We start from the raw sequence: 26,970 nt of genomic DNA on the forward strand, positions 1-26,970 counted from the left end.
AAAATTTGCTTTTCTTCACTTTCATTTTCTTAAAAAAACAAACAATAACAAAACCCAGGCCAAAAATTTTAAAGGTTAGCTTAAAGGGCCTGTCTCTCATTTTAGTAATGTTTAGGTTATTCAGGGTCTAGTGGGTGACCTGTGTGTGTGTGTGTGTGTGTTTTGTTATTGTTTTTTTCAGCTGCCCGTGGAGCCCCACCTCTGCCACCCATTCTCAGGTGAAGCCTGTTCCTCAGGAAAAGGATGAACCTTCTCTTCTCAGATGGTCCCCTCCATTCTCCTGAAACCTGCATGAGAGCTCCTAACGTGTTTCTCCAGTGCAACCAATCCCTAGACTCCAAGCATCCTCCCAGCTCATCTCCATCTATGCATCTTGTCTCTGGACTTGGTGATTGGACTCTTTATATTGGCAGTAGGGTTTCAAACCCTGCATCCCTTCCTCCTCTAGCAAGCCCTGCTAGCCAGATGAGGAGAAAGCTTCCATGTCTTCTGCATTCCTCTTGGGGAAAGGTGCCTTGTTGTGATGAGTTAATTCATTTTTGGGGGCAGGGTAGAAAATGGTACTCCTCCCTCCTCCTACCCACTGTGGGAGGAAGCTTTCCAGGTATATTATATTTCATCATTTAGGAGGTTGGCATGGCCACAACTTCTGGGAAGTGGGCATTTTCATTGAAACAATGGGAGTTTGCAGAAAAGTGATCTGTTGTAGAAGTCAAAAAGTTTTGGAGGAAGGACAAAGAAATGGGTCTGCTTTGTTTTTAGGGGTATTTATGGTTTTGTCTCTCACCATTTCCCCTAACCTCCAGGGATAAGTTGGATATAAACACTAAATACTAATCAATTGAACTAAACATCTAATGAAAAGAGAAGGTGAAATAAACTGAGGATCCTTCTAGAGCTAGTCAGTTTTGCAGCAAAGGGATCAGGAGTCATTTGAGTCCTCAGGATGCTAAGGCTGAGGGATGTTTTTCTTCCTCCCATCTACCATCCCCTCAAGAGAGGAATTGATTTTTGTGGGGAGCATCATTCAATCCTAATTCACAAACCCCAAAAACCTTAAAGGAGATAGGAAGATAGGGCTTGGGCCTTGACCCTGACCTTGAGTCAGCCTCAATTTTTTCTGACTGGCACTGAAAGCCAGTGGCCCTTTCAATCCTGTTCCGAAACTTGAGCCTCTAGTGGATGCTCTAATATGACAAAGCAAGATGAGACACCTTGGGGAAGGGACTGTCTCTGTGGGGTTCTGAAATATTTTAAGGCCTGTTTGTTTTGAAGTTCACAGCTCCTCTGATTGAGCAGGCGCTTCTTGTTCCTTTCTCCCACCCCTACCTCCCCAGGATTGCAGAGGCTAGCACAGCAGAGTAGAGAAGGACAAGGCAGTGAGTAGAAACTTATGGGGGGTAGTCAAAGATTCCTCCATGCCAAGAAGCACAAATACTTTGGTGAGATGTGCCTCAGTCCAATAGATCTTCTTGGCAGCCAGTAATACCTTGTTTATCTTGGCAGGCCCTAGTTAAAGAGCAGAGAGAAAATGGAGGTTCTCACTCTCGGTAGGAAATGAGCTTGACTGATGAGACAGGGAATTCCCCTTCTCTAACAGCAGGATAGGTCTCCTGGCACCAAACACCAATTATTTTGGTTTGCTACAGCTATTGCCAAATGTAGAGGCTGCTCAAAGAGTGGTGTGAGAGCAGGGAGGCCATGGCTATTCCTTGAAATGGAGGGGGAAAGTTAGTTAAAATTTTTCACCAGCCACATCACAGGCTTAAATTGTTTTAGGGACCTTTCTAATTTATTGGATCACAGGCTAAGAATCTTTGCATTGTGCCAGGTGAAACCCCAAGTCTTTCCCAATGCTAGGTGAGGGAGGGCTCAAATTAGGTTATTTGCCATCCCCTGGACAACATGACTGTTAGGGCAAACATGAGAAGGTCACCCACCAAACTTTTCCTTAATCATTCTTACTTTCAAATCTGTTAGCAGTTATCTCCCAGAAGTATCCCTAGCATCCCAAAGTGAAGAGTAGAGAGAGGGGACACTAGTGGAGGGAAAAGAGAGTATACGAGTTGATGCTGCAGCAGGGTTCTAGGGTAGATGCTGACAAGTTACTGAATTTTGACTGTGAAGTCTTCCCATTTATTTTTGAAATGGGAATTGATGCCTTTTGTACAATGTTATCAATATGTGTCTTTTTTCCTTTATTCAAACATAGAGCATAAAAATATAAGTATCACAAGTAAAAGCCAAACCCCAGCTTTTCAGTGGGGCTGCTGTTTTCTTCCCTTATGATTTGTTGCCCCTCGTATTCCCCAGAATTTGGACTGTGTCACATGGGTATTGATTGCATTTCATTGTCTTGGCCTCATGAAAAAAAAGTCTGGGCCTAGATCTAATGAAATGGGTTTTCTTCTTCAGAGCATGTTGGTGACACAGTATCTATTTAAATGTCTTTGCCTTATACACTATTTGGTCCCACTGTTAATAACAGATTTATTATCATGTATATTTACTATTGAAGAATTGGAATGTGATCCTCATAGTTATCAATCTATTTTATATGTTGTAAAAAGCTTGTAATAGAGGTTTAAGGTGGGGTGGCTGCAAGAGCACTAAAATTTCTCACCTTTTAAACTCCTCTTTTTATCTGCTTGTGGGAATGTTGACTCTTCAGTGGAAGATTGGGTGGTCTCATGTTGAGGCTGTTGCCCAGTCCCATTAACCCCCTTGTCCCCTCCCAGAAGGAAGAGACATTGCCCACCTAAGCATCAGGAAGCTGTGTTACAAACCCCTGTGCGGGTTTGGTTTTGTGATGTTTCCCTAGTGGGAAAAACTTAATAGTTAATTTGTACTACTCTGTCTGAGAAGGGGCGGGCAGTGGCCTCCAGGTTTTTAAATGAGCTTGATGCCCTACTTCCCCCTCTTCCCTGGTCACCCAACCTGGACCAAAGTACTTTGATATTCCAGGTGTGGTTTTCTGAATTGTGGGGGTTTGTTCCAGTTGCAAAAGCCCCATCGTTTCTACAGCCTGGGCCCAAAGAGTGAGTGCCTAGGGCTGCCCCTACTGAGGGATGCCAGGCTGCTGGTCTCCAGGAATTCATCCCAGCCCTCCCAGTTGGCAAAGGTAAGGAGACTAGTTGCTGACCATTGCTTAGGGGAATCCTCTCATCCCATGGCCTTCTAGCTGGAAACCCAGATTTACCTCTAGGGAGAGGTGAGAAAAAAAGTTGTAAATAGACTTGCTATAGAACAACTCAGGTTTGGGGTGTGTTTTAATTCTCCTGATCACTTGAAATAATCTGTAGGCTGAGTTGCTTAAGTGAGTGTGGGAGAAGTATGACTCCAGAGTCCTTTCCTTCTGTGAAGTTCTTGGGGGAGGGGTAGAGTATAGGACCCCTGAGGCCCTTTAGTGGCACTACATTGAGCTACCTTTCTTTTTGCAAATCCAACCTGCAATCAGCTGCAAATCAAATTTTTCACATTCCAGTCATAGTCTTTTTTTTTTTCCCCTATTGACTCTCGGTCCTGGGCTGTGTGGTCAAGGTGGCTTTCTGCCAGCTACCTTGTAGGGGATGGGAGGGGAGAGAGGTTGCCATTAAAACTCTGCCTTCAAGACTCATTTCTTAAAAACAAAATGAGACAAAACTTCAGCCACTCTCAAAAACATACAAAAAAAAAAAAAGGATAACCATCTAACTCTAACTGAAGGAAGAGTTTGGTTCCATTCAATTCCATGTTCATTGTGCCTTTACTTCTGTTAGATTTCTGTGCTTTCTTCCTCTCTTCCTCTTTGACACAATTAAAATCTTCCTTGATAATTACGTTCCTTCTTTCTCTTCCTATTTCTGACAATTTAGTGGACTCCTTCTCTAATTGGCTTAAATCTCATTCCACTGGTGGCAGAGGGGCCTACCTCTCACTTCTAACCTCTGTTGTTTCCCAGGGGACCAGCATGGAAGTCACAGTCAGCACTGAATAAAAGACTACATACAATGACATGTGTGAAGAGAGAGAATGTGTATATCTCTGTCCGTCTGACATTGTCTGTCTGCTTGTGAACTGATTTCTTTTTTAAAAATAATTTATTGTATGATTTATTTTGGAGTTATATTTGATTACAGTGCTCCCTCTCCCAAATAGCATTCTTTTTTTTTTACCCCTTCCCTCTAAGATGTCTCAGGTTGGAGTCTTTGATACATTTCTTTCTTCTAGATGCCATGCAATTTAATTAAACCTTATTTAAAAAACAAAAAAACAAAAAAACACGACACTGCTAACGGTGTACTCCTGTCTGGAATACTGCCTCAAGTGGTGGCATAGAGAGGGGAGATTTTTGCTTCATATTCCAGGTTAGTGCCCTGGTTTGACTTCAGGCCCCTTAAGAAAGGAGATAAAGGAGATATGCTGTCTTGAGCAGATGCATCTGTAGCTTCTCAGGGGTTTTCTCCCCTCCTTTCCTGCTATATTTTGAAAATCACAATTCTAGTTAGTCATGCTGACCAGGTGATTCTGATAGAGTTAGACATTATTTTAGATTTGCTACTTAATGCCCTTTTGCCCAGGATTTCAGGGAGTGCTGAAGGCCCTTTGGTCTGAATGCTTTCCTGATATCCCTTATGATTCTACCTGTGTTGCATAGCAGGTTCTTAAAATAGAGGAGTGGATGAAAAAGTGAGGGCAGAGTGTACAGATTATGTGTCTGTTTTCATGTGGGTGTTGGCTGTTTTGAGTCACTGCTTTTTAGTTGAAAACTTAACTGGCTTCCTTGAACTTTGACTTTAAATGTAAAAATTCAACCAGACATTTTCTGCTTACTGTGGTCAGCTGACAATAGGGCTTAATGAGCTCAGCTTGCACTTTTCATCACTAGCAAAGGTCTTGAAATTATTTCCCATACTGAATCATAATGGGTGTGTATATGAATCACTCTCACATAATTCATATATAAAAACCTATGAGGGTGAAGAGGGGAGGGAATTCAATTTCATCCATACTTAACAGGCTGAATTCCTTATTATTTGACTCATTGTTATTAATATGAATAATAAACTACCTATTTATTGATTTTAATTGTTCCTCCTGTGACTTTAAATAGTTCTCAAATGGAGTTTGCTAAATTATCCTCAACTTCCTGTATGTGCTTTCTCTGTTTTATCAGATGGTATTGCTAGTCTCAGTGTGTATGTGTGTTTAGATGCATGCACTCACACAAAAGGATGCCAGACAAGTCCTTCCAGTGTGATTTGATTCCTCCCCCACCTATATGAGTAAGCAGGTATTAAGGACACTTGTTTGCTCACTCTATTACTGAGGCACAGCTATTTGTGGTAAATGTGACTCTTAAGTATTTCCCTGCCCATCCAGCCATAAACTGTGCAACTCACTGAAAGGATGCTGTCCCTGACTTCCTAGTACTCTACAGAGAGAGATTAAAAAACTATAATGTAAACAAAAAAAAAAAACTATACAATTGAAAAAAAACTAAAATTAGTCAGCCTCAGGGTCCTGTCCGGGGGATGATTATAAGCAAATAGGCAAATGCTTCACCTCTGACATGATTGGAACCCAGACTAGAAAGTTTTTGCACATAATTGAATTCATTCTTCACTCTTCAGTTTAGGGGTAGGTATATGTGAGATAAAGGACGACAGCTTATCTGACCATAAAAAGTTTTCATGCAAAGGCTGGGTGTTTTTACCTGGCAGGAATGTTCTCTCTATCCCTTTATTCAGTAAGCATTTATTGCATACATACTGTGTGACAGGCACCTACACAATATGAAGATGAATAGTACACATAGTCTTTGCCCCCAAAAGCTCACAGTCTAGTGGAAGACTCCAGGGTAGCTACCTAAAGAAACGTATGCAGAGTATTAAAGGGTTTTGTGGGAGTTAGCCAGGGAAGGAGAATGGTGAGCAGCATTCCAGACAGAGGAAACAGCATGGACAAAAGCACAGAAGTGAGAAACAGTACGGTGGTGTACACATGATGGAGTGCTGGAAATGGAAATGGAAATGGAAATGTTCTGTGATTTTCTGCCGCCTTCCACAGTGGTCATTTATTCCCATATGCTTTTCTTGGGCCAGTGCTGTATTTACTGGTGAGCGTTTCATAGGCTCCAGTATACACATTAAGTACTCTCTCTGCTTCCTCTATCCCACTGTAACTGAGGTAGGTTGTACCCCTCATCACCATCTATTAAAACTGTCTGGGGGGATCCTGCTTCCCATGTATGAGGTCCCAGGTTCAATCCCTGGTACCTCTTAAAAAACAAAGCAAAAAACCCAACTTTCATTGGGGAACAGATGTAGCTCAGTGGTTGAGTACCTGCTTCCCATGTACAAAGTCCTAGGTTCAATCTTTGGCATCTCCTAAAACAAAACAAGCTGACTGGGCACAACTTACCATTTTTATTAAAGACAATTTTTAGGTGCCAAGGTCATAAAATAAATATCAACCAGTGAAGGTTACTTCCTGCGTTCTGTTGCCCAAGTAAGATATACACTAAAACCTCTATTTTATGTTAGTGCTACGCTTGACTCTGTAGTTTCCAGCTGCTGGAAAGCCTATAAGAAGGTCACTTTAGAACGTTTGTCTAATCCTTCCCCCATGATAAAGTGGTCAAGAGTTTGATCTCCTGTCAGATTTTCTGCTTTCAACTTCCAGCTCTTCCACTTAACTAGTGTATGACTTTGCACGAGTTTACTCAACCCTCTCTACTTCAGTTTTCTCTTGTAAAATGGAAATAATACCAACTTTGTGGGGGTGCTTGTGAGGATTAATAAAGTGATAAAGATAAAATACTGAGTCCAGTCACTGGCATACACTGAAGCATGCAATTTTGGCTCTTATCTCCTATATGAGCTAGCTGCGAATAACTGATGATTATAATTTTGGCTTTCTATTTTCATTTGATACTGAAGGATACAAGATAAATGTTTACCTTCACCTCAGGCTTAGATGGGATATTAGCTTTGGAAGCAGGCTTGTATATTACTACTCTAATTTATATTTTTAATTAAAAACTCAGCTTGCCTCTTGCTGTCTTCCCTGGCCCTGAAACCCTGTTGTTTGGCCATTAAAAAAAAAAAAAAAAAAAAAAACATTGGGGAGCAGATGTTGCTCAAGCGGTTGAGCCCCTGCCTCTCTCATGGGAGGTCCTGGTTAAGTTCCCGGTGTCTCCTGAAAAAAACAAGAACGGACTACAAGCAGAACGGACGAGAGAGCCAACTCGGAAAAGACGATGTGACTGGGTGGTTGAGTGCCGGCTTCCCACATGCGAGGTGCCTCGTTCAATCCCCGGCCTCCCGTACAAGGGGTAAAAGCAGGGGTAGCATAATTCTATCCATTCCCACAATGCGTGAATTAAGGGGATTAATAAAATGCACAGAATATAATAGTTCTTACCGTGAACATATGCAGCAAAGGCCTAACCCTACTAGCTTTGAGATGTGATGTAGTATAGTTTAATTCTTTAGGTATGTGTAGAACGTTAAAAAAATCTTTGGTTGGGGGTCAGGAAATCTGAGTCCTAGGCCGTTCACTGCCATCAAGATGCTGTGACGGGTAATTACCCTCCACACATTTGCTTTGTGCCTTGCACTTTGACAAGTAAAGCACCTACCATCGTTCTTAGCACACAGAGCCACTCAAGAAGTGGTAGGTATTATGTAGTAGTTTTCTGAAAATCAAGCCCATCCAGATCATAGAAATGGGTACACTGGGCTGTGAGAAAGGGTAACCATATCTTTTACATCTCCCACCGAAAGAAGGGTGCTTTATAGAGTTACGTGAAACAAGAACTACACCTCCCGGTGGGCTTTGCGGCGTGGCCGGACCGCTTACCGCCGTACATCCTTTAGAGGTCCCGGATGTAGATGGTTTCGTTCAGTGGGCGTGTCTTGGCTGTGGGGCTGAGACCTGGGACTTTTTTATTGGCTGTAGGATTTTCGGCTGGCCCTGGGCGCGGAAGAGGGTGCGGGGACCGAGGCGCGCGGCCCTTCGACAACAGCCAATCAGAAGCGCGGCTGGGCTTTGGCGGGAGGCGGGAATACTGCGGCGGTGCGAATTTGGCGCGAGCGCGGCTGGGCTTTCCTGCTGCTGGTGTGTCGCTTTTGCAGGCGCTTGTTGAGAATTCCCGAGGCCGTGTGTGTGATACGTGAGAAAGAGCCTGCACTGAGGTGACGCAGCCCTTCGAGGTGGAAGGAGAGGGTAACGGTAAAGAAAGGTGCTCGAGGACCCTTGGGGTCAGGGAGGCAGTGGAGTTCGGTGAGGGCTTGGGCGAGGGCCACGCGTTGCGATGAGGCCGCAGGTGAAGTGAGGGGAGGAGAGCTGAGATACTGGGAGGTCTGGGGTCGGCGTCTGGGTGGGGGTCCGAACGCACTCGGAGAATTCGGGCAGTTGTGTATGTGTAAAGAAGCCTATTGCTGTGGAAGGAAGATGTTCCGGGTCGGAGTTAGAGTTGTGTAGAGTGAAAACTGAGTGCTGGGACAGAGGAGAGAACTGAGGGGAGGCTGTAAATGTGAAAAGTTGTTGGGCTCAGGTGGAGATAAAGATATTCTTCGTGCCTGGAGCGCAGGGAAGTACTATAAAAATAGGGAAGTACTGTAGAAATCAATTAAGATAAACTTTTTTACGGCATGAGAAGCATTATCGCCCAAGAGGTTAAGGACGAGGCCTCTGGAGCTAGAATGCCTGGGGTTTTGCTACTTTAGTTATGTGATTTTGAGCCTCTATGCCTCAGTTCCCTCATCTACAAGATAGAGATAATAATAGTACCTACCACTAGGGTAGTTACAAAACATAAACTAGTTAATAAATGTAAAATGCTTATAACTGTGTGTAGATTTGGATGTGACGCAAAACTGAATGCTAAAATATTGCTGTAACATAATTTACTTATGAATGGGTGCTGGTCATGAGTTCCAGTGAACATCAGTATTATAAAATTCTCTGTTAGTTATTTTCACTTTATTTTTACATATGGACTGGCTTTCCTTTTCTCTTTCTCATACCCAGTTGTGTGCCATCATGCCTCGAACCCGATCCCAGTCACAGGTCACAATTAATTTTCCAAAAAAGAAGCCATCTTGGACATTGGACAAAGCTAAAAATTGTGGTGACACCAAACTAGAACTGACAAATGTGCAGGCTATCCCTTGTTCTCCTTGTGTAAAAATTCTGCCTCTTAGCCCCAGAAAACGTCTAGGTAAGCTATCCTTTTTGTAGGTACAACTTTTTGACTAGTAGCTCTCAAACTCTTTACTTCTGATAAGATCCTAGCTAGTTGAAGCAGCTTTCTATATTCAGTTAAGACTACTCTGTTCACTTTGGGTATTTTCAGAATGGTTTCTGAACTACTTAATAGATTTGACCTTCGATTCCTTAATACTGTACTTAGCTCTGTCAGAGTTTTAACTGATTTCACTGTTTGTGAAATTAAGAGAAACAAATAGGCAGTATTGATATTTTCTCTCCTTTTCTTGTTTTAGAATGATAGTTGGTAATCCTTTCTTGTTTAGAATTGTTTTAATGGGGGGTGATTTGGCAGTATCTGGACACATTTTTGGTTGCCATTACCAAGGGCATGCTGCTGGCATAGTGGGTAGAGACCACTGTTAAACATCCTACAATGTACAGGACAGCCCCTCACAACAAAGAATTAACTGGTCTAAGATGACAACTGTGCCAAGATTGAGAAGCCCTGTTTTACAACAATCTTAATAGTAATTAAACCCATTTGGTTTCCCCTTAAACCCATTTGGTTTCTACCAAATAGTATTAAGATTCAATGGTGGGAAGAGGACTTGGCCCAATAGATAGGGCCTCCGCCTATCACATGAGAGGTCCACAGTTCAAATCCCGGGCCTCCCATGCACAGTGCTGATGTGCGCAAGGAGTGCTGTGCCACGTAGGGGTGTCCCTAGCATAGGGGAGCCCCACCTGCAAGGAGTGCACCCCATAAGGAGATCCGAGAGCTGCCCAGCGCGAAAGTGCAGCCTGCCCAAGAACGGCGTTGCACACATGGAGATGACGCAACAAAAAGAAACACAGATTCCTGGTGCCGCTGATAAAGGATGGAAGCAATCACAGAAGAACACACAGCGAATGGACACAAGAGAGCAGACAACTGGGGGAGGGGGAGAGAAATAAATAAAAAAATAAGTCTTAAAGAAAAAAAAAGATTCAATGGTGCCATCTGGTGGCCAATATCTGCTTCTAGGTGAGAGGACATTGTATTAGGTGATGCTGTCCCAGATAAAAATTGGGGGAGCCAGAGGTCTTTGCATGTCCTTTTAACTTTCCACTGTCATGTATGACCACATTTTGATTTTCATGTTTCAGGTGATGACAACTTGTGTAACACTCCCCATTTGCCTCCCTGTTCTCCGCCAAAGCAAGGCAAGAAAGAGAATGGTCACCCTCGCTCACATACACCTAAGGGGCGCAGATTGCTATTTGACAATCAGCTAAAAGTTAAGTCTCCTAGCGAAAGAGAACAGGCCAGAGTTCACCAAAGTAAAACGCTTTCCTCAGTTCAAAAAGGTCAAGAGATCACAACAAATTCTGAGCAGAAATGTCTACTGGAGAAACAATCTGCATGTGTGAGACTGTTCAAGCAAGAAGGTTCGTTCCTATATGGCAGCTGTTAGTGCAGCCTCGTAAACAAAGCTGATGACTTCGAATGAAATCCAGTGTGTCTTCTCAGTCACCTTCTGTTGTGTCTAATTGTCCTGTCATGTCTGGCACAGGCACTTGCTACCAACAAGCAAAGCTAGTCCTGAATACAGCTGTCCCAGATCGGCTCCCTGCCAGGGAAAAGGAGATGGATGTCATCAGGAATTTCCTGAGGGAGCACATCTGTGGGAAAAAAGCTGGAAGTCTTTATCTTTCTGGTGCTCCTGGAACTGGAAAAACTGCCTGCTTAAGCCGAATTCTGCAAGACCTCAAGGTACATTGAGGGTCTAAATTGTTATGCTCTTATTAAAAATAGCACTTGGCTATTAGATTAAGAAAGAGTAGAAGTGCTTAGAGGATTGAGGGTTTCCTCAAAATGGGACATTTTTAGTTTCGCTGTCTAAATAAAAATAGAGCTTTTTTTCTTGTATGCTGTTAGCTCCTCAGACACTCCAGGTTCCATTAAATCTTTATCTGAGGCCTAAATAACTCTTGTGTTCACATTTTTCTAGAAGGAACTGAAAGGCTTTAAAACTATCATGCTGAATTGCATGTCCTTGAGGAGTGCCCAGGCTGTATTCCCAGCTATTGCTCAGGAGATTTGTCAGGAAGAAGTATCCAGGACAGCTGGGAAGGACATGATGAAGAAGTTGGAAAAACATATGAGTGCAGAGAGGGGCCCCATGATGTAAGTATTTCTCAGCTGCAAGTTGCTTTTTGAAAATCTGCAAAGTCTGTTGCCCACAAACTCACATTCTAGTCTCCTGAATTTATCTGTTTGCTCATAGAGAATATTTTGTGTGTTTGATATATTAGGGGTAGTTACATAAAGTGAAAATAGAAAAGAAAAATATGTCTTATAAATTGGAAAAAATGTTTTTAAACTACTTGCTTGAGAAACATTTGTATATTACTTGTGTGTGATGGGGTGTATTAGTCAGCCAAAGGGTGCTGATGCAAAATACCAGAAATCGGTTAGTTTTTATAAAGAGTATTTATTTGGAGTAGGAGCTTACAGATACCAGGCCATAAAGCATAAGTTAACTTCCCTCACCAAAATCTTTTCGTGTGCTGGAGCAAGATGGCTACTGACATCTACGAGGTTCCGGCTTCCTGGATTCCTCCCTTCTGGGGTCTTGCTTCTCTCTTTGGGTACTTACTTCCTGGGGGCTCCAGCTTAAGGCTTCAGCATCAAACTCCAACATCAAAAAACCCCTACTGTCCTTTGCCTTGCCTTTTATCTGTGAGTCCCCATCCACTAAGGGGTGGGGACTGAATGCCCTATTGACACAGGAGGTTTACCTGATTACTTAGTCAAGTAAACCTCTGAATTCAATATAATCTAATATGCCCAGAGGAAAAGATCGGTTTACAAACGTAATCTAGTATTTCTTCTTGGAATTCATCAATAATATCAAACTGCTACATGGGGTATCATTGTAACGTGACTGAAAACAGGACAGAGGATGGTCTTCATAGTGGTCTCAACTTTAGACCTAAATCAGCTCAAATCACACATTGGTTTAAGAAGATGACCACACAAAGAATGAACCCTAATGTTAATTATGGACTTTAATTAATAATATAACTGACAATATTGACTCATTAGTTGTGACAAATGTACCACACTAGTGCAAAATATTAATAGGGAGGGCTGTGCATGAGGAAGGGTTAATGGGAACTCTCTACTTTTGGCATGAGCCTACAACTGCTCTAAAAAATTGAAAATTGAAAAAAAAAAGATGACCATGATTACTGTTTATCTTTATATATAGCTTGTTGGTGTTGGACGAGATGGATCAGCTGGACAGCAAAGGGCAGGATGTATTATACACACTGTTTGAATGGCCATGGCTAAGCAACTCTCGACTGGTGTTAATTGGTTAGTTTTCAATTGTTAATGTTACATGATAGTTCCAAAGTGTTCCTGTCCAGCTTATTTATTTATCACCTATTATTTTATCTTAAAACAGCTTTCTATAAAATAATTGCTATAAAATAATAGTAGTTTTAACCTATAGCAAATCATTCTTGTTAATTCTGAATAGAAATGATGTAACAATATATTTTAGTGACCATATCAATTTTTGGAGTATCTGCTCCTGCTTATCAGTGGACAATTCTATATCTAATATATATTATAGGTACATCTTACATAATGAATATTGGGGACCAAGTGGGAAGCAGCAATTTAGAATGCTAGATTTTAACTGGAAATTTTATTTTAGCTTTCAAAGGGTTTACTTTTCTATCTCCTTCAGGTATAGCTAATACTCTGGATCTCACAGACAGAATTCTGCCTAGGCTTCAAGCTAGAGAAAAATGCAAACCACAGCTTTTGAACTTCCCACCTTATACTAGAAATCAGATAGTTACTATCTTGCAGGATCGACTTAATCAGGTAAGCGTCAACCATTGTGCCAAATTATGTGGGGAAACATAACAATGGTTCTAAAATATTTTGCTTCAATTTATTAGTGGAGCAGGAAGTTTCTAAGAGCCATAGTGAGAATGTTCTGGTATGTGTTTCTGCATATGGCTCCAAATATTGGATGCCTCAGTTTTGAAATAAAAGTAGGAGTTAGAGGAAGCACTCAAATAACAGCCTTTTTTTATTTTTTTAAGACTTACTTGTTTTATTTCATTTATTTATTCTACCTTACCCCCCTTGTTTACACTCACTACCTGCCGTCAGCTCTCTGCAACAGAGCAGGCCAGCTTGCCCTCACCAGGAGACCCCAGGAATCGAACCCTGGGCCTCCCATATGGTAGGTGGGAGCCCAATCATCTGAGCTACATCCACCTGCCAATAACAGTCTTTAAAAATAGGGCCTTCGGAAAACTTTCTCCAAATTCTAATTCCTTGCTTTTTTCCACTCGTGAACCTCTACCATATTCCTACAAAATGCTAATCAGGAAAACTCTCAAATCTCTTCATTTACTTATGCACAGAAAAGGCATGGCTTAGACCCTATAGGGTGGCCAATTACGTTTAGACTTGTGTGAAAATATTTGTGAGTGGGACCTAGATTACAGTCTGGGGGAATCTTATAGTTTCACCTGTCATCTCTGTCTGAAGGTGTCTAGAGATCAGGTTCTGGACAATGCTGCGATTCAGTTCTGTGCTCGCAAAGTCTCTGCTGTTTCTGGAGATGTTCGCAAAGCGCTAGATGTTTGCAGGTGAGTTACGGCACTTTGACTGCTTTTATTAAAAAAAAAAAATTCTGTTAATTGTCTCATGTAACTCAAGTGAATGTGACTTAAGAGGCTCCATTCTGCTACTTTTTATGCTCAGAAAGGAGGACTTGTTCCTCAGTAGGGAGCTCTGCATTTCTACCGTGTTAATGTCTGAAACATTATCAGTCCATTACCTACAGAGGGAGAAACAAATGAGATGTTGCTGGCACTCCCTGTGGTGATTATAGATTGGTTAATTACATTTGTATTAAAAAAGACTCCAGTTTACTTTTCCATTAGCTGGTCTCAAGCAGGTTTATTTATGGACCTGAACCATCTTTGCCTTTAGACTTTTTTTTCCCCCCTTCCTTTGCTTTTGTGAGCACCCCTTCCCTCCAGTTGGTGGTCTCCCACAGTTGTACTCCAGACTGTGCTTTCCCTTCCCATCCCCTTGCCCCTCCTGCTGGGAAAGCCTCTATGCTGACTGATGAAATTTCTTCCTTCCCAGTAGGGACACTGGGTCCATTAAAATGATACTTGCTGTGCTGACCCGCTGGTCCAACCTCCCCTACTGCCATGCAGAAGATACAGGTCTAGCTTATGGCTTCCTGTGGGCAAAGTACTTTGGAGAGAGCAGTGGGAGAGTAGTTCTTCCCATTGCTAGATGGCATGATCCTGCATTTGAAAGTCTCTCCTAGTCAGCAAACTACTTTGGTAAAGATGGAGCTCTGTCTGAGCAATAGTCACGTATGCTGGTATGCATGAGCCTATATATACCCTGTGTATATACAACTGAGGACTCCCTCTTTAGGTCTGGTGTGTGGGTGTAGTGCTCACTCTGTAGTCACCCACTCACCCTGTATATCATCTCTCCTAACCATGATATTTTCTCATCTAAAATGTTATCATTGGCTAAATGTATGATGACCTACTTAGCATCTATAAAAGGAAACCCTGTAGTGTTGAAGTTTCTCAGATTCCCTAGTCCATGAATTATTTCAAGGCAATTAAGTTCCCTTTAGCTAAGAAATAACCCAGTTTTGTTTGGGGGCTTTAAAATGATAAAACATGTTTTTAGTTAATGTGCGTGCTTTAAAATCTTGGTGGTTTGGTGTGTTTGTTTTGGCTCAGCCTAAATTAATTATAGAAATATTTTTTTATAGGAGAGCTATTGAAATTGTGGAGTCAGATGTCAAAAGCCAGACTATTCTCAAACCACTGTCCGAATGTAAGTTTTTGTCCTTCCTGTCTTCCTTTAAGACTAGAAGCTTATCCTTTCTGAGTAGAGATAGAAAGATAAAATGAACAAAGTTATTAAATCCACAGACTCTGTTTTTTGGAGCGATGTCTAATTTTGGTCATTTTCACCCACCATTTATTGTAGTCTTGCCGTGCATTACTGGAAATGAGTTCCCTAGTGTTAATAAATGACTGTGACAGAGTGAGTTTTCTTTCCAAGCTCTAAGAATGAAAACTGTAATAAGGTCAGATAAGCTTCTCTCTGGTTGCTTATGTTGAGTGTACTTCAGGTCTTGATAAAGGTAAAAGTAAAGCCTGGTAAATAAGGGAGAGTTGGGTAAAGGAATTGTGAGTTGAACTTGGACTATGTCAAACCTTTAAACAAGTCCAGGAAGGTGGAGGTAACAAAGATCATATTGCTACAGAAAAAAAAAAGAGAGAGAAAAAAAAAATTGCTACAGAAAACTACAGACTATTACAAATGACAAAAGTTAATTTCACTTTCCCCAGCCTTACTCTCTTAGCTGTTGCAGAGGTAAAAAGGCAATGAACTATATATATCTTCTCAGTTTTAAATTTTCACTATTAATCTTTGGAAAACGGAACAGCCTGATTTGATTGTTTTTTCCTTCACTGCTCACTGCTACACTGATCAGGAGTTAATAAATTTGGGGAAACGGACTTTGGCCCAGTGGTTAGGGCGTCCGTCTACCATATGGGAGGTCCGCGGTTCAAACCCCGGGCCTCCTTGACCCGTGTGGAGCTGGCCATGCGCAGTGCTGATGCGCGCAAGGAGTGCCGTGCCACGCAAGGGTGTCCCCCGCGTGGGGGAGGCCCACGCGCAAGGAGTGCGCCCGGGAGGAAAGCCGCCCAGCGTGAAAAGAAAGAGCAGCCTGCCCAGGAATGGCGCTGCCCACACTTCCCGTGCCACTGACGACAACAGAAGTGGACAAAGAAACAAGACGCAGCAAATAGACACCAAGAACAGACAACCAGGGGAGGGGGGGGAAATTAAATAAATAAATAAATCTTTTAAAAAAGAAAAAAAAAGGAGTTAATAAATTTGTTTCTAGCAGTATAGTTCTATATAAAACACTTTGCTTTTTTAATCAACTTGTTAACAGAAAATTAATAAAAATATTTTAAAAGTAGCTAAACATCGTGCTTAGGCTGATGGTAGGCAATATATGTCAATGAATCAAGCAGATAACTGGTTTGTTTCTTCCTCCTCTTCATCTTTTCAGTTAATTTCTTTTTTTCCCCCTACCAATAACATATAGGCTTATCAGTGGCTTCCATGAACAGCATCGCTGGCACACACACACACACACACACACACACACACACACACACACACACACACAGCTCAAAGAGTTTATAAGCTCCTGGCATGTATTATTAGATTAATTCCTGTCTTTTGAGTGCTGGTTTGTGTGGGATCAGCTTTTTTTTTTTTTAAAGATTTATTTTTATTTAATTCCCCTCCCCCGGTTGTCTCTTTTCTGTGTCTTTTTGCTGCATCTTGTTTCTTTGTCCACTTCTGTTGTCGTCAGCGGCACGGGAAGTGTGGGCGGCGCCATTCCTTGGCGGGCTGCTCCCTCCTTCGCGCTGGGCGGCTCTCCTTATGGTGCACTCCTTGCGCGTGGGGCTCCCCTACGCGGGGGACACCCCTGTGTAGCAGGGCACTCCTTGTGCGCATCAGCACTGTGCATGGGCCAGCTCCACACGGGTCAAGGAGGCCCGGGGCTTGAACCGCGGACCTCCCATGTGGTAGACGGACGCCCTAACCACTGGGCCAAAGTCAGTTTCCCTGGGATCAGCTTTTATAAGAAGGAACTTTCTAATAAATAGAACTGGGCTTTCTTTGTTTTGTTTCTTTTTGTTTTTTGTTTATCTTTCTGGCCTTCTTTGAAACATAGTGAGTTCCCCTCAGCTTTGAAAATATTCAAGTAAAAATCAGATAGATGACCACTTGTTGGGATTGGTTTAAGGGGGATTCAGCCCTCATGTAGGGAGAAATAATAGACCTAAATTCCTTTCAGCTTTAGATTCTGTTATTTTATCAGTGAGATTTGGTTTCTCCATTACTATTAGTCCTCTGCAGCATTCTGCTTGTAGTGAAATAGAGGCAAATTATTGCAGGGAAACTGCAAATGGTTTCAGGAAGTAACTTCAAGCAGAGGTTGTTACTGAGCAAATCCCTCCTCTTTGCAATTCAGGCATCTCCAAACAATGAGGCCATAGTTTGTTGCAGCTTGTTGGCAGTTTTCCGGCCTCCAGCTTTTGAGATGGTACTATCTCTTAAGATATCCAGTGACATTTTCTCTAGTATTGCTCTACTTCAGATCAGCTTAGGCGAGTGTTCACTCAAAGGTCATTTAGGGAGGATGTCTGGAGAACCGATGTGGAATTGACTTTACTGTGCACATGTAGCCACTCATTTGATTCAAAGTATTGGATATTTTTCCATCTTTTTTTCTTTCTTTCTTCCTTACCAGACATAGTCATCATCTTTGCTTCCAGGTTCTACATTTGACATATAGGCACAATACAATTGATTCTTCTGTCTGGTCCTTCTTCTTTCATAAGGTGGATTTTGACTCTCTGACAAATTACTTCCTATAGGACTAAATAGCTCACTATTCTGTCTTAAAAAAAGGATAACTCTACTTTCCAAGTCATCCCAGGTTATTTTGTCATCTTTGTGAGGAAGGCATTGATTTTCATCTTTTAGCTTCTAGAGTTGGAACCTTTGCTTTGACGCCCCATGACTGCACTTGAATTTCCTTTTGCTAAAATTTAGTGTCATCTGTCTCAATGCACAAGCATAACAATATTTTTAAAAATCTTAATCTTAATCGACTTTACAGCTAAATCACCCTCGGAGTCTCTAGTCCCCAAGCGAGTCAGTCTTATTCATATATCCCAAGTCATTTCAGAAGTTGATGGTAACAGGATGGTTTTGAGCCAAAAAGGAGCACAAGATTCCTTCCCTCTTCAGCAGAAGATCTTGGTTTGCTCTTTGCTCCTCTTGACCAGGCAGTTGAAAATCAAAGAGGTCACTCTGGGGAAGGTAAGTTGGAAATCTTGGCAGATGGAGCTGGGTTGGGGATGAGAATCTGTTTCATAGAGCTGATATTTTCCAAAAGGTCTATCATTCTCCAGCTGATAGGAATTAGGAATGGATTTTGACAGTAAGAATAAATGCTGGTACTATGTAAAAGGCCCCTGCATTTTATTTCCCTTGGGGTTTGTTTGTTTTTGTTTTTTTTAGGTACCGGGGCCTGGGATTGAACCTTGTTTGTACATGAAAGCAGGCGCTCAACCACTTGAGCTACATCTGCTCCCGTCCCTTGGGCTTTGGTTCAGAAGTCACTACTAATCTCCCATCCCATTGCCCCTTCATTTCTGCCTTTCCCTGTAAAATCCCTTTTTTGGATTACCACTTGGGATTTTGGGAATATCTACAGAATGCCTGTTGAAGGATTTTGTTGAAGAGGGAGAAATAGGACATTCATTTCTCTTTTTTGCAAATGTAAACCCAACATTTTAAAAAATGTTGTGACGTAATTTAAGCAACGTAATTTAAGCAACATTTTTTCTCCCCTGCTTCCTTCTAGCTATACGAAGCCTATAGTAACATCTGTCGCAAACAGCAGGTGGCAGCTGTGGATCAGTCAGAGTGTTTGTCACTTTCGGGGCTTTTGGAGGCTAGGGGCATTTTAGGTTTAAAGAAAAACAAGGAAACCCGCTTCACAAAGGTACAAACTATCTACTTTTTAAAAATGCTTTTAATTATCTTGTTTTAGAGACCTTATCTTTTGCTAAAGTAAAAATTTTAAAACGACCCAATTCGATGAATAACTTGGGCTTTTTTAGGTGGGATTTAAGGAGTATGTGGATGGGAGTATGGTATGAATGAGATATTTTCAGGCTTTTTTTTAAAAAAGCTGTTTGGCTTGCTTGCCTCATATGAGAAAATTTTTAACGTTGTACAAGTTTGGGTAATAACAGCTTTACTTTTGTGAGTTCTGTACCATGAGAAATCCTTTTCTCTTTTTTCCAGGTGTCTTTAAAGATTGAAGAGAAGGAGATAGAGCATGCTCTGAAAGACAAAGCATTAATAGGAAATATCTTAGCTACTGGATTGCCTTAAATCCTTTTCTTCTCTTACACTAATACTTGACCAGTCCAGCTGGCATTTAGAGAGCTACAGAGTCTTTATTTTGTACTTTATATTTTCAGGTCTGAAAACAAAATAGGACCATTTTTACCTGAAAGTGATGAGTTTTAATCTATACAGTAACAAATGTTAACACAGAATAATATCTTAGAGACTTTTTATTTCTACCCATTAAAATGACCAGGTAGACTCTTTTAAGATAATTTTCACTACCTCTACCATTTATGTGTCCCTAGCTAGAGTGCTTGCAAGTATACAGAATTATATTGTGGAAAGTACATATGCTTACCTCTTAGTTTCCTCAAACATTGGGAGTATTTTGTTAAGAATTTTGGAATTAGGGTAAGAGTGAACAAAGATGATCCCGGAAAATATGCAAGTGCACACTGAAATTTGGAGGACACTTTGGCGGAAGAATTTCTTTTTGGAGTATACTGTGTTTGTGTTACAGATAACTATCACAATGTGACATTTTAAAGACTCAGTGAGTTTCTTGGTACTCCCAAGGTTCTGGGGGTGGTAAGGAGACTAACTCTACCAATTGTGAATATATTTATTTCATGTTGCATTCTTTGTCTTTTTAAGCAATTACATTTCAAGAGAGCACAAGCTTTCCAAAGACAATGTGAAAATTCCTTGCCAAACATTCCCGCTGTCTTAGCTGCCCCCAGATAAAGCCACTTTTTTCACGATTCTTAGTCTGGGTTGGAATTTCATCTACACTACATATTTTCCTGTTCTTGTTAGATAAATTAATTCTTATGGTTCCTCACGGAGCCTCTCTTCTGGCTTTGGATTCTAATAGGACATTAGATCACAATTTGTGACCAAGACACTAGAGGGCACCATTATAATATTGACTGCCTCAAGAATCAGGCTTGGGGCTGGGGTAGTTTTCTTTTAAGGGGAGGGGGAAAGAAGTACTGAAATTTGATTCATTTGGGAGATTGCTGTACTTTGAGAACTCAAGCTTGAAATGTAAACCATGTGTGATATAAATGGTCCAAGAGCTAGTGACCAAGTCTCCTTTTCCTGAGCTTTTCTGCCTGCCTTTGCCTTTCTGACTTGGACTTGAATTGGGAACTTGATAGTGTACAAATGATCTGCTGGCCACTGTTTCATTCATCTTGCCCACTGTATCCCTGCAATGTGATCTGGATTGCAGCAGGTGGTATGGGATAGAAGAAGGATGAGCAGAGAAAGCCATCTGAAATGAACACTACCTATTGGTGTGTGTAGCAGTGAATAGTTCATAGACAAAAGTCTACATGTCATTCCCATTCTCATACTCCCTTTATTGGAGCATCAATTCCCTGGGATGGTAATTTGCAAGTGGGGAATACAGTTGCATACCTAGAATGTTGGAAAGTATATGGGGCTACAAGGGTTAACAAAGCATAATTGCAAGATTGTCCGAAGGCTGATGGAAAGCAGAGGCTGAATGGGATTGAGAACAGATGCGAAGCTTGATTTAGATTACATTTTATTGGATGCTGCAGCCTTAAGAGACGTGACTGCTTTACAGTTTGTTTCCACACTGTGGGCAGCTGCTGTCTGTTCTGTGTCCACAGTAGGATCCTGCCCAAAAAGGAGTGGCCTCCCCACCTCATTGTGTTTGAGGCTTGGCGCCTTCCTCTTAACTGTGGGGCTTGAGTCAGGAACATGGCTTGACTCGCAGTGGGGCTGCTATGTATCCTCTATGGCTACCAGCCAAGATCACATTTGCAGATTCAAAGGGGCCAAATTTCTTTCCTCTACCTCCTTTCTCTCCCTTTCCTCTGGTATTTGGAAATAGGCTCTTCTGTGTATTGGCTTGTTGGTTTCCTTTCCTTCGGTTCTTTCCCCACTGTCAATTTCTAGGTCATTGCTACTCTCAAGACTTCAGCAATTGGAACAGGGTTGGTTCTGTCACTGATGCGTGAAGCAGACTAGAGTCCCTGCTTGGCTTCCGCTGCCCTTGTGGGAGCAAAAGGCTGATGTATGTTTGTCAGTAAAGTCTTAAGTGTAATTCAGACAGCCGGGGAGCAGGTTGAGGGAGGAAGAAAGTCCTTTCCTTGCTGGCTTTTCTCACTGAAGCTGAGAGCTATGGGACAGTGGTGGGATTTTTAGTGGGCTGGGCTGGGCTGAGCTTGTGGTTACTAGTTTTTGCCAGGATCAGACTGCTTCACATGGAGTGGTGGCAAAGACGCTGACCTACATTTTTTCCTCTTGAAGTTGGTGGGGTGTGTGTTTATGTCCTGGTTTATTTATTTCAAAAAAGATTACGCTTCCTTAGAGTGTTGGTGGATATTGCCATGGGAAAAAGGCACAATAAAGTTGGTGTGAATTTGAGTTCAGCCCGAGCTGCCACTGACATGTCTGGTTCAATGGAAACTTGCCTGTGGCTAGATAACTGGCAAGAATGTGTGAAGTCCATGCTACTCAGATATCAAAAAAAGTTGGTGGAGTCCTATTCTCTATGCTGTCCCCCCATTGCTACCTACCTTTATTGAGTACCCTTTTAATATACACCAATGAGCACTGGGACATGGGAGTGAGATATAACTTAGGGATTTAAAGTGTATCAGAGGAAATATGTGGCTCAAGCAATTGGGCTCCCATCTACCATATGGGAGGTCCAGGGTTCAATACCCAGGTCCTCTTGGTGAAGGCAAGCTGGCCAGCACAGAGTGCTGCCCTGCACAGGAGTGCTGGCCCACACAGAGCCTGCGCAGTAAGATGATGCAACAAAAAGACACACAGGAGAGATAATAAGAGACGCAGCAGACCAATAAGCTAAGGTAGTGCAAGAAAATGATCACCTCTCTCCCACTCCAGAAGGTCCCAGGATCAGTTCCCAGAGCCACATAATGAGAATACAAACAGACACAACACACAGTGGACAGAGAGCAGACAATGGAGGGAGGGAAGAGAAAGAAAAAGAAATCTTAGGGAAAAAAAAAAAAAGTATATTAGGAGGTGTTATCTTCACCGCAACGAGGGAGACCTAGAAGAAAGCCAAGGTGGAGATTTTATTCACATTAGTATCTCCCTGGGACTTAGTGGAGTATTTGGTACCTGGTAGGTATTCAGTGCATAATTGTTGAATGAATGGATAAATGAACCCTGTAAGATGCTGCCTGTCTCCATTTTGAAACAGTCCTAATCTGAAATTAAACATTGCAGGTGCTTTTGCACTAAGATGTTGAACAGGCCCCTGCTCAAGAAGGGTGCTCCATCTTACAAAATGAGTCTTGGCACAGTTGGGCATTTATTGGCCTCACGGATGCCTACCTTTCATTCCCTCTGATGTGGCATTTTGCTTGAGGCAACTTCCATGTTGTTGCAGGGAAGGCTTTGCTGTGGGGAGAGTTATAGCTACAGGCTGGGAAGAGGGGTTCCTGTCTGGGTGTTTGTTACCTAGTGTCCTTGGAGATTGGCCAGAAGCTGTGCCTTTAGTTGGCAAGGGATTGAGGGAACCCACCTTTGCTGTCCCACTTTTTAACTTTGGAGAAAGTTGTGATCTCACCTTCCTCCCAAAGAGATAGGGAGCCATCACAGACACATTCTCTCTTAAAGAACAAACAGTCCATGTCTCCCTCTTTTCAGAAGAGGCCTGCCCTGTGGCCTCCCTGTGATTTCCAACCCCAGCCCCAAGGCACTAGCAGTAGAAGCTAATTGGGTACAAGGGGCCTGGGTAAGGCTCTCTGAAGACTGGCAAAAGGAGAGAGCAACCTCCTTTTTAAAACAGCTCTAATTGAGTTCTGAATCAGCCTCACTCCCTTTGATCTCTCCTCTGTTTCCCACACTGCCTGAAAGAGCTAGATCAGCACTTTATGACAAGGGTGTGCCTGCTTCCCGCGCCTATCCCCCCCCCTCCTGACGCTGTGCTGCCGCCATCCACTGCTTGTCTCCTTCAGTTAAGATAATGAAGATGCTGAGAGATAAAATGTGTATTTAATAAGGGTGGGGGTAGGGAGGCAGAAAGGGGCAGCCAGGGCCTTCTCTAGTTTGGGGCCTAGCCAAGATGAGCTGAAAGCAAAGCTAGAGTAAGACTTGGCCCCAGGGTATAGGGGTTTCTGGGCCTCAGTCCAGCTGACTTCACAGCCTGCTGTTTGCCCTAAATTCCCTCACCTCCACCCTCTCACCCCCACACTTCTTTCTTTCCTCTCTTCTTGCTCCCAATGGGAAAGGGACTCTTGCTCCAATTTTCTTTTCAGCTGGTAATTTGGCCTTTCATGTGGTGCCCCCACCCAAATCAGCTGCAAGGTCGAGCTGGGGCAGCCCCCTCTAGCCTAGGCATGTAGGAGCTGTGGGTTCACGGTGGGGGGTGAAAAAGCTGAAGTTAATGAAGACCAGCTGCTAGTCTGGGTTCTGCTTCCAGCTAGCTGGAGGCCAGCCTTTGGTGGTGATGGTTAGAGGTACTGGGGTGTGTGACCTCCATCCCTGGGCACAAGTACATCCTGTGGCAGCCGAGGCTTGTGCTTCTCTTTGCGTTTGGTTTCATCCTTAGTTTGTGAGAGTACTGTTTCCTTTTTCCTTTACTCCTCCTCTCCCCAAATAACACTCAGCTCTTATTGCACTTTATAACTGTAGTGGTGGCCCAGCTGAGATCTGAGGCGCTCCAAGCTCTTTTGTAAACACTCATTAACTCTGCCTGGGAAGAACCAAGAGTCCTGCTTAACAGCTGGGAGAGAACTGAGGCACATTAGGGTGAAAGGCTTGACCTGAGCTTACCCCACTGACTCCAGCCTGGGGCCGTCTATCCTTACTGTCTAGCTCCTTTCCCCAGTTCCTCCTGCAGACAAAGAGGTGGAGGCAGTGCTGTTGCCCTCTCCCCTTCTAGGAAGAGGCCATGCTAGCTCCCTTCCCTCAAATCTGTCCCTGAGTACCCCTGGCCCTTCACTCCATGACATTTTCCCTGCTCTGCTGCTAGGGAAATATGCAACTCTCCTTGCAAAATGTTCTTGATTCAGCCCTCTGCAGACTTCCCATCCCCCTCTTCTTTGCCCAAACCTGAGTTTTCCCCTTTGAGCTACTGAGTTTGGCTATCCTAAATTAGGCCAGTAGTTCGTCTGATCTACCCTTCTGCCTCCTACATTTATCCCAAATGGTATCTGGGAAAATCTTCCCTTTCTTCAATTTGTACATTCTGGTAAAAATTTGGAACCTTCCTGAGGGCTGGGTAGGGGCACTAACTGGCCTCTAGGTTCTGCATCTTGTGATAGTTGCTATTTCTGGTAACATATAGCCCCAAATCTGTTGGTTTGTTTTTCCCTTCTCCCCAAGCCTCACCAACTCATACCCTTACCCACATATGACTATTTATACCTCCCTGACACAAACACACAGATGCAAACACCTCAGTCTCAGGATGCAAAGCTCTATCTTTTTCCAACTGCGATTCAAGTCATCCTGCTTGCTGAAAATTACTTGCTGAAAATTTTAAGTAGGTTTTTTCCCCCTCTGATGGCTTCTGAGGCCCTTAGAAATAGTGGGAAGTTATGGGAGCCTGTGCTGTATCTATGAAGGGGAGGTTAGAAGCAGGCATGGCCACCCCATCCATTCAAAGATGAATGCCTCCTTCCCCAAATTCTCAATAGTAAACAGTTTAGCAAGGATGGCAAGGAAAGAGATCGTAACCCTATCTCCAGCACCAAAGCCCAAATCCATCTGCTCAGGATTGGCAGGAGGAAATAGCTATTTCCTGCTGTCGGTCATAGCCTATCCTCAACTACACGATCCATGTACCTTGTATTTGGGAGTGGAGACTGTGCCTATCCACAGCCCATGACTCAGACCCCCATCTTTCCTCCACTGTGTTATTTCTACCCCATTGGTCCTCGGTTCTGCACCGGTTCTGCACCCGCTGACCTAGTCAGAGCTTGAAGAGGGTGGGGAGAGCCTAGCGTTAGGAAGAGCGGACTTTAGGACCCAGCGGGAACCCGTGCTTCTTGCAGCAGCCTAACCCAGAAGCAGGGGGGAATCCTGAATGGAGCTGAGAGGGCTTCCCCGGTTCTCCCGGGAACCCCACCGCCCCCCTGCCAGCACACACCTGAGCAGGTAGGACCACGCACATCCCTTCCCAATTCTCCCTTGGCCGCCTTCCGCCCAGGCCTCTGCTTCTTTATCTTCACCGTTTCCCTTTCGCCAGCTCAGGCTTTCCCCATCCCTCCTCCCCCACCGCTCACTGTAGTCCTGAGAGGTGGGAACCTGGGAACAGCGGGGTGTAAGAGCCCCTGAACCCTCCTGCACCCTTTCTGCATTTCCCCCAAGGCATTCCCTCATCTCTAGCTAAAAGTGGAAAGTGGGAGGCAGGTCCGCCCAGGCCCCGCGCCCTTGCACCCTCCTTTGCAGTGTTACCTAATAGCCCTTTTCCCACCTCACCAAGACAGGAAAGTTGGCAAATGCTGGGGTAATAGAAAGAGTGGAGGGAGCAGGAGAGGCACCTGAGGGTCCCTGGAGGATTTCTCTCTTGCTTCCTCCTCTTTCCAATCCCTACTCACCTTCCAGGTTCATCTCACACTTGGGTGTTTCAAGGCTTTGCTGGAGGGTGGTAGAGGTTGTGCGGGTTTTGGTGGCCTTTCCCTTCAGGGAAAGTTCTTTCAGCTTAGAGCCCCCATCGCTGCCAACACCTCAAGGCCTATTGCAGGGATCCCCCACCCCACCCCTGCTGACCTGGGGTGGGTGTGAATGTGGGGGTAGACCATGTGCTTATAGGATTTATAAGCTCTGGATGGTGGTGGCTGTGTTAAGGGGAGGGATCCCTGAGTGTGGCCTGGCCAGGACAGGCTCAGCCCAGATGGCTGGGGAAGAGGGTGTGGGCCAGATGGGGAGGCCTCCCAGTCATGCCAGCTCCCTGGGCGCCTTGGCTTCAGAGACTCTGGCTCTTGGTGTTACCCCAGAGCTGGGAGGCCCTGTGGCTCCTGCCCTCCTGCAGCCTCTGGGAGAGGCTGGAATGGCACCTGCTGTTGGCAGCGGCTTATTTCCCCCTCCCATGGTGGGCTGACAGGCCCTGCTCTCTGAAGATCTAGAGCATCTTGTTCGGGTTCCGTGTTTGCAGGAGGGGTGTATGACTTGTCTGAGTAACAGCATATGAGTCTGTAGGGTGTATAGTGCCTCTAGGGAGAGGGTGATAGAAGAGACTGGAACCCTTTGGGGCAGCCCCTCTAGTTCTCAGTGCAGATGGGGGTGGGTGGCATGTCCTCCCGGGGAACTCTGTCTAGGTGTGGGGTGTGCACTGTCTTCCTCCTTGGCTGCCCTTGAGTCCCTAGAATAGGGCTTGGAGGAAAGGGTCCATAGAGCACTGGCTTCAGACTTAGTTTGGCTCTTGATCTGAGTGGGAAAGTAGAGATTCTGAGTGTGAGCAATAGACTGGAAGCAAAGGCCTTAATTGGAGACTCACTCCCAGGTGGTTACCAATGTGCATTTATACAGCCCCCCACCCCAAGCTTGTGTCTTCATCTGTAAAAGTAGCTCTCAATAGCAAGCCCTGCCTGCCTGCCTGAAACCCTGCCATCAAGACCCCACAAATAGAAATAAAATAAAATAAAATAAAAAAGACCCCCCAAGATCATGTAAATCACAAAGCCCCAGTGCAAATGTCAGTCAGGGCCAGGACTTCTAGGGTGGGCTCCTCTTCCTAGATCTAGGTCAAGCACTCCACCTTCAGTTTCCTCCCTCCATCCTTGCCCATCTGAGGGATGGAGGAACCAGGC

At 43.6% G+C, this 26,970-nt stretch overlaps 3 protein-coding genes across 49 annotated transcripts in view; all 3 read left to right on the forward strand.

Moving 5' to 3' along the window:
• The window catches only part of WIPF2 (WAS/WASL interacting protein family member 2), a 60,960-nt gene extending 55,893 nt beyond the window's left edge, over nucleotides 1–5,067 (forward strand). For all 43 annotated transcript variants that reach the window (XM_058284200.2, XM_004450084.5, XM_058284224.2 and 40 more), the window contains one exon: nucleotides 182–5,067. In XM_058284200.2, coding sequence (XP_058140183.1) covers nucleotides 182–222 — 41 coding nt within the window. In that variant the 3' untranslated portion in view covers nucleotides 223–5,067. The remainder of the gene's footprint in view (nucleotides 1–181) is intronic.
• On the forward strand, nucleotides 311–20,302 carry CDC6 (cell division cycle 6). Of its 5 annotated transcripts, none has more exons than XM_004450076.3 (12): nucleotides 311–388; nucleotides 9,016–9,205; nucleotides 10,342–10,623; nucleotides 10,749–10,948; nucleotides 11,187–11,362; nucleotides 12,450–12,556; nucleotides 12,936–13,075; nucleotides 13,754–13,854; nucleotides 15,015–15,079; nucleotides 17,961–18,163; nucleotides 18,711–18,851; nucleotides 19,157–20,302. In XM_004450076.3, the coding sequence occupies exons 2-12, from the start codon at nucleotides 9,028–9,030 to the stop codon at nucleotides 19,244–19,246; spliced, it is 1,683 nt and encodes a 560-aa protein (XP_004450133.1). In that variant the 5' UTR covers nucleotides 311–388; nucleotides 9,016–9,027; the 3' UTR covers nucleotides 19,247–20,302. The 5 variants fall into 5 exon arrangements, with proteins under 5 accessions (XP_004450133.1, XP_058140164.1, XP_004450132.1 ...); XM_058284181.1 differs by lacking the exon at nucleotides 311–388 and adding an exon at nucleotides 3,044–3,121; XM_004450075.5 differs by lacking the exon at nucleotides 311–388 and adding an exon at nucleotides 8,044–8,177.
• Nucleotides 20,303–25,234: 4,932 nt separating this feature from the next.
• RARA (retinoic acid receptor alpha) overlaps nucleotides 25,235–26,970 on the forward strand; it is a 42,241-nt gene continuing 40,505 nt past the window's right edge. Inside the window, 1 exon segment of the mRNA XM_058284225.2 lies at nucleotides 25,235–25,315. The gene's annotated coding sequence lies outside the window, so the exon portion shown is untranslated.

The sequence above is a fragment of the Dasypus novemcinctus genome, chromosome 21 (genome assembly GCF_030445035.2).
Source record: "Dasypus novemcinctus isolate mDasNov1 chromosome 21, mDasNov1.1.hap2, whole genome shotgun sequence".
NCBI lineage: Eukaryota > Metazoa > Chordata > Mammalia > Cingulata > Dasypodidae > Dasypus > Dasypus novemcinctus.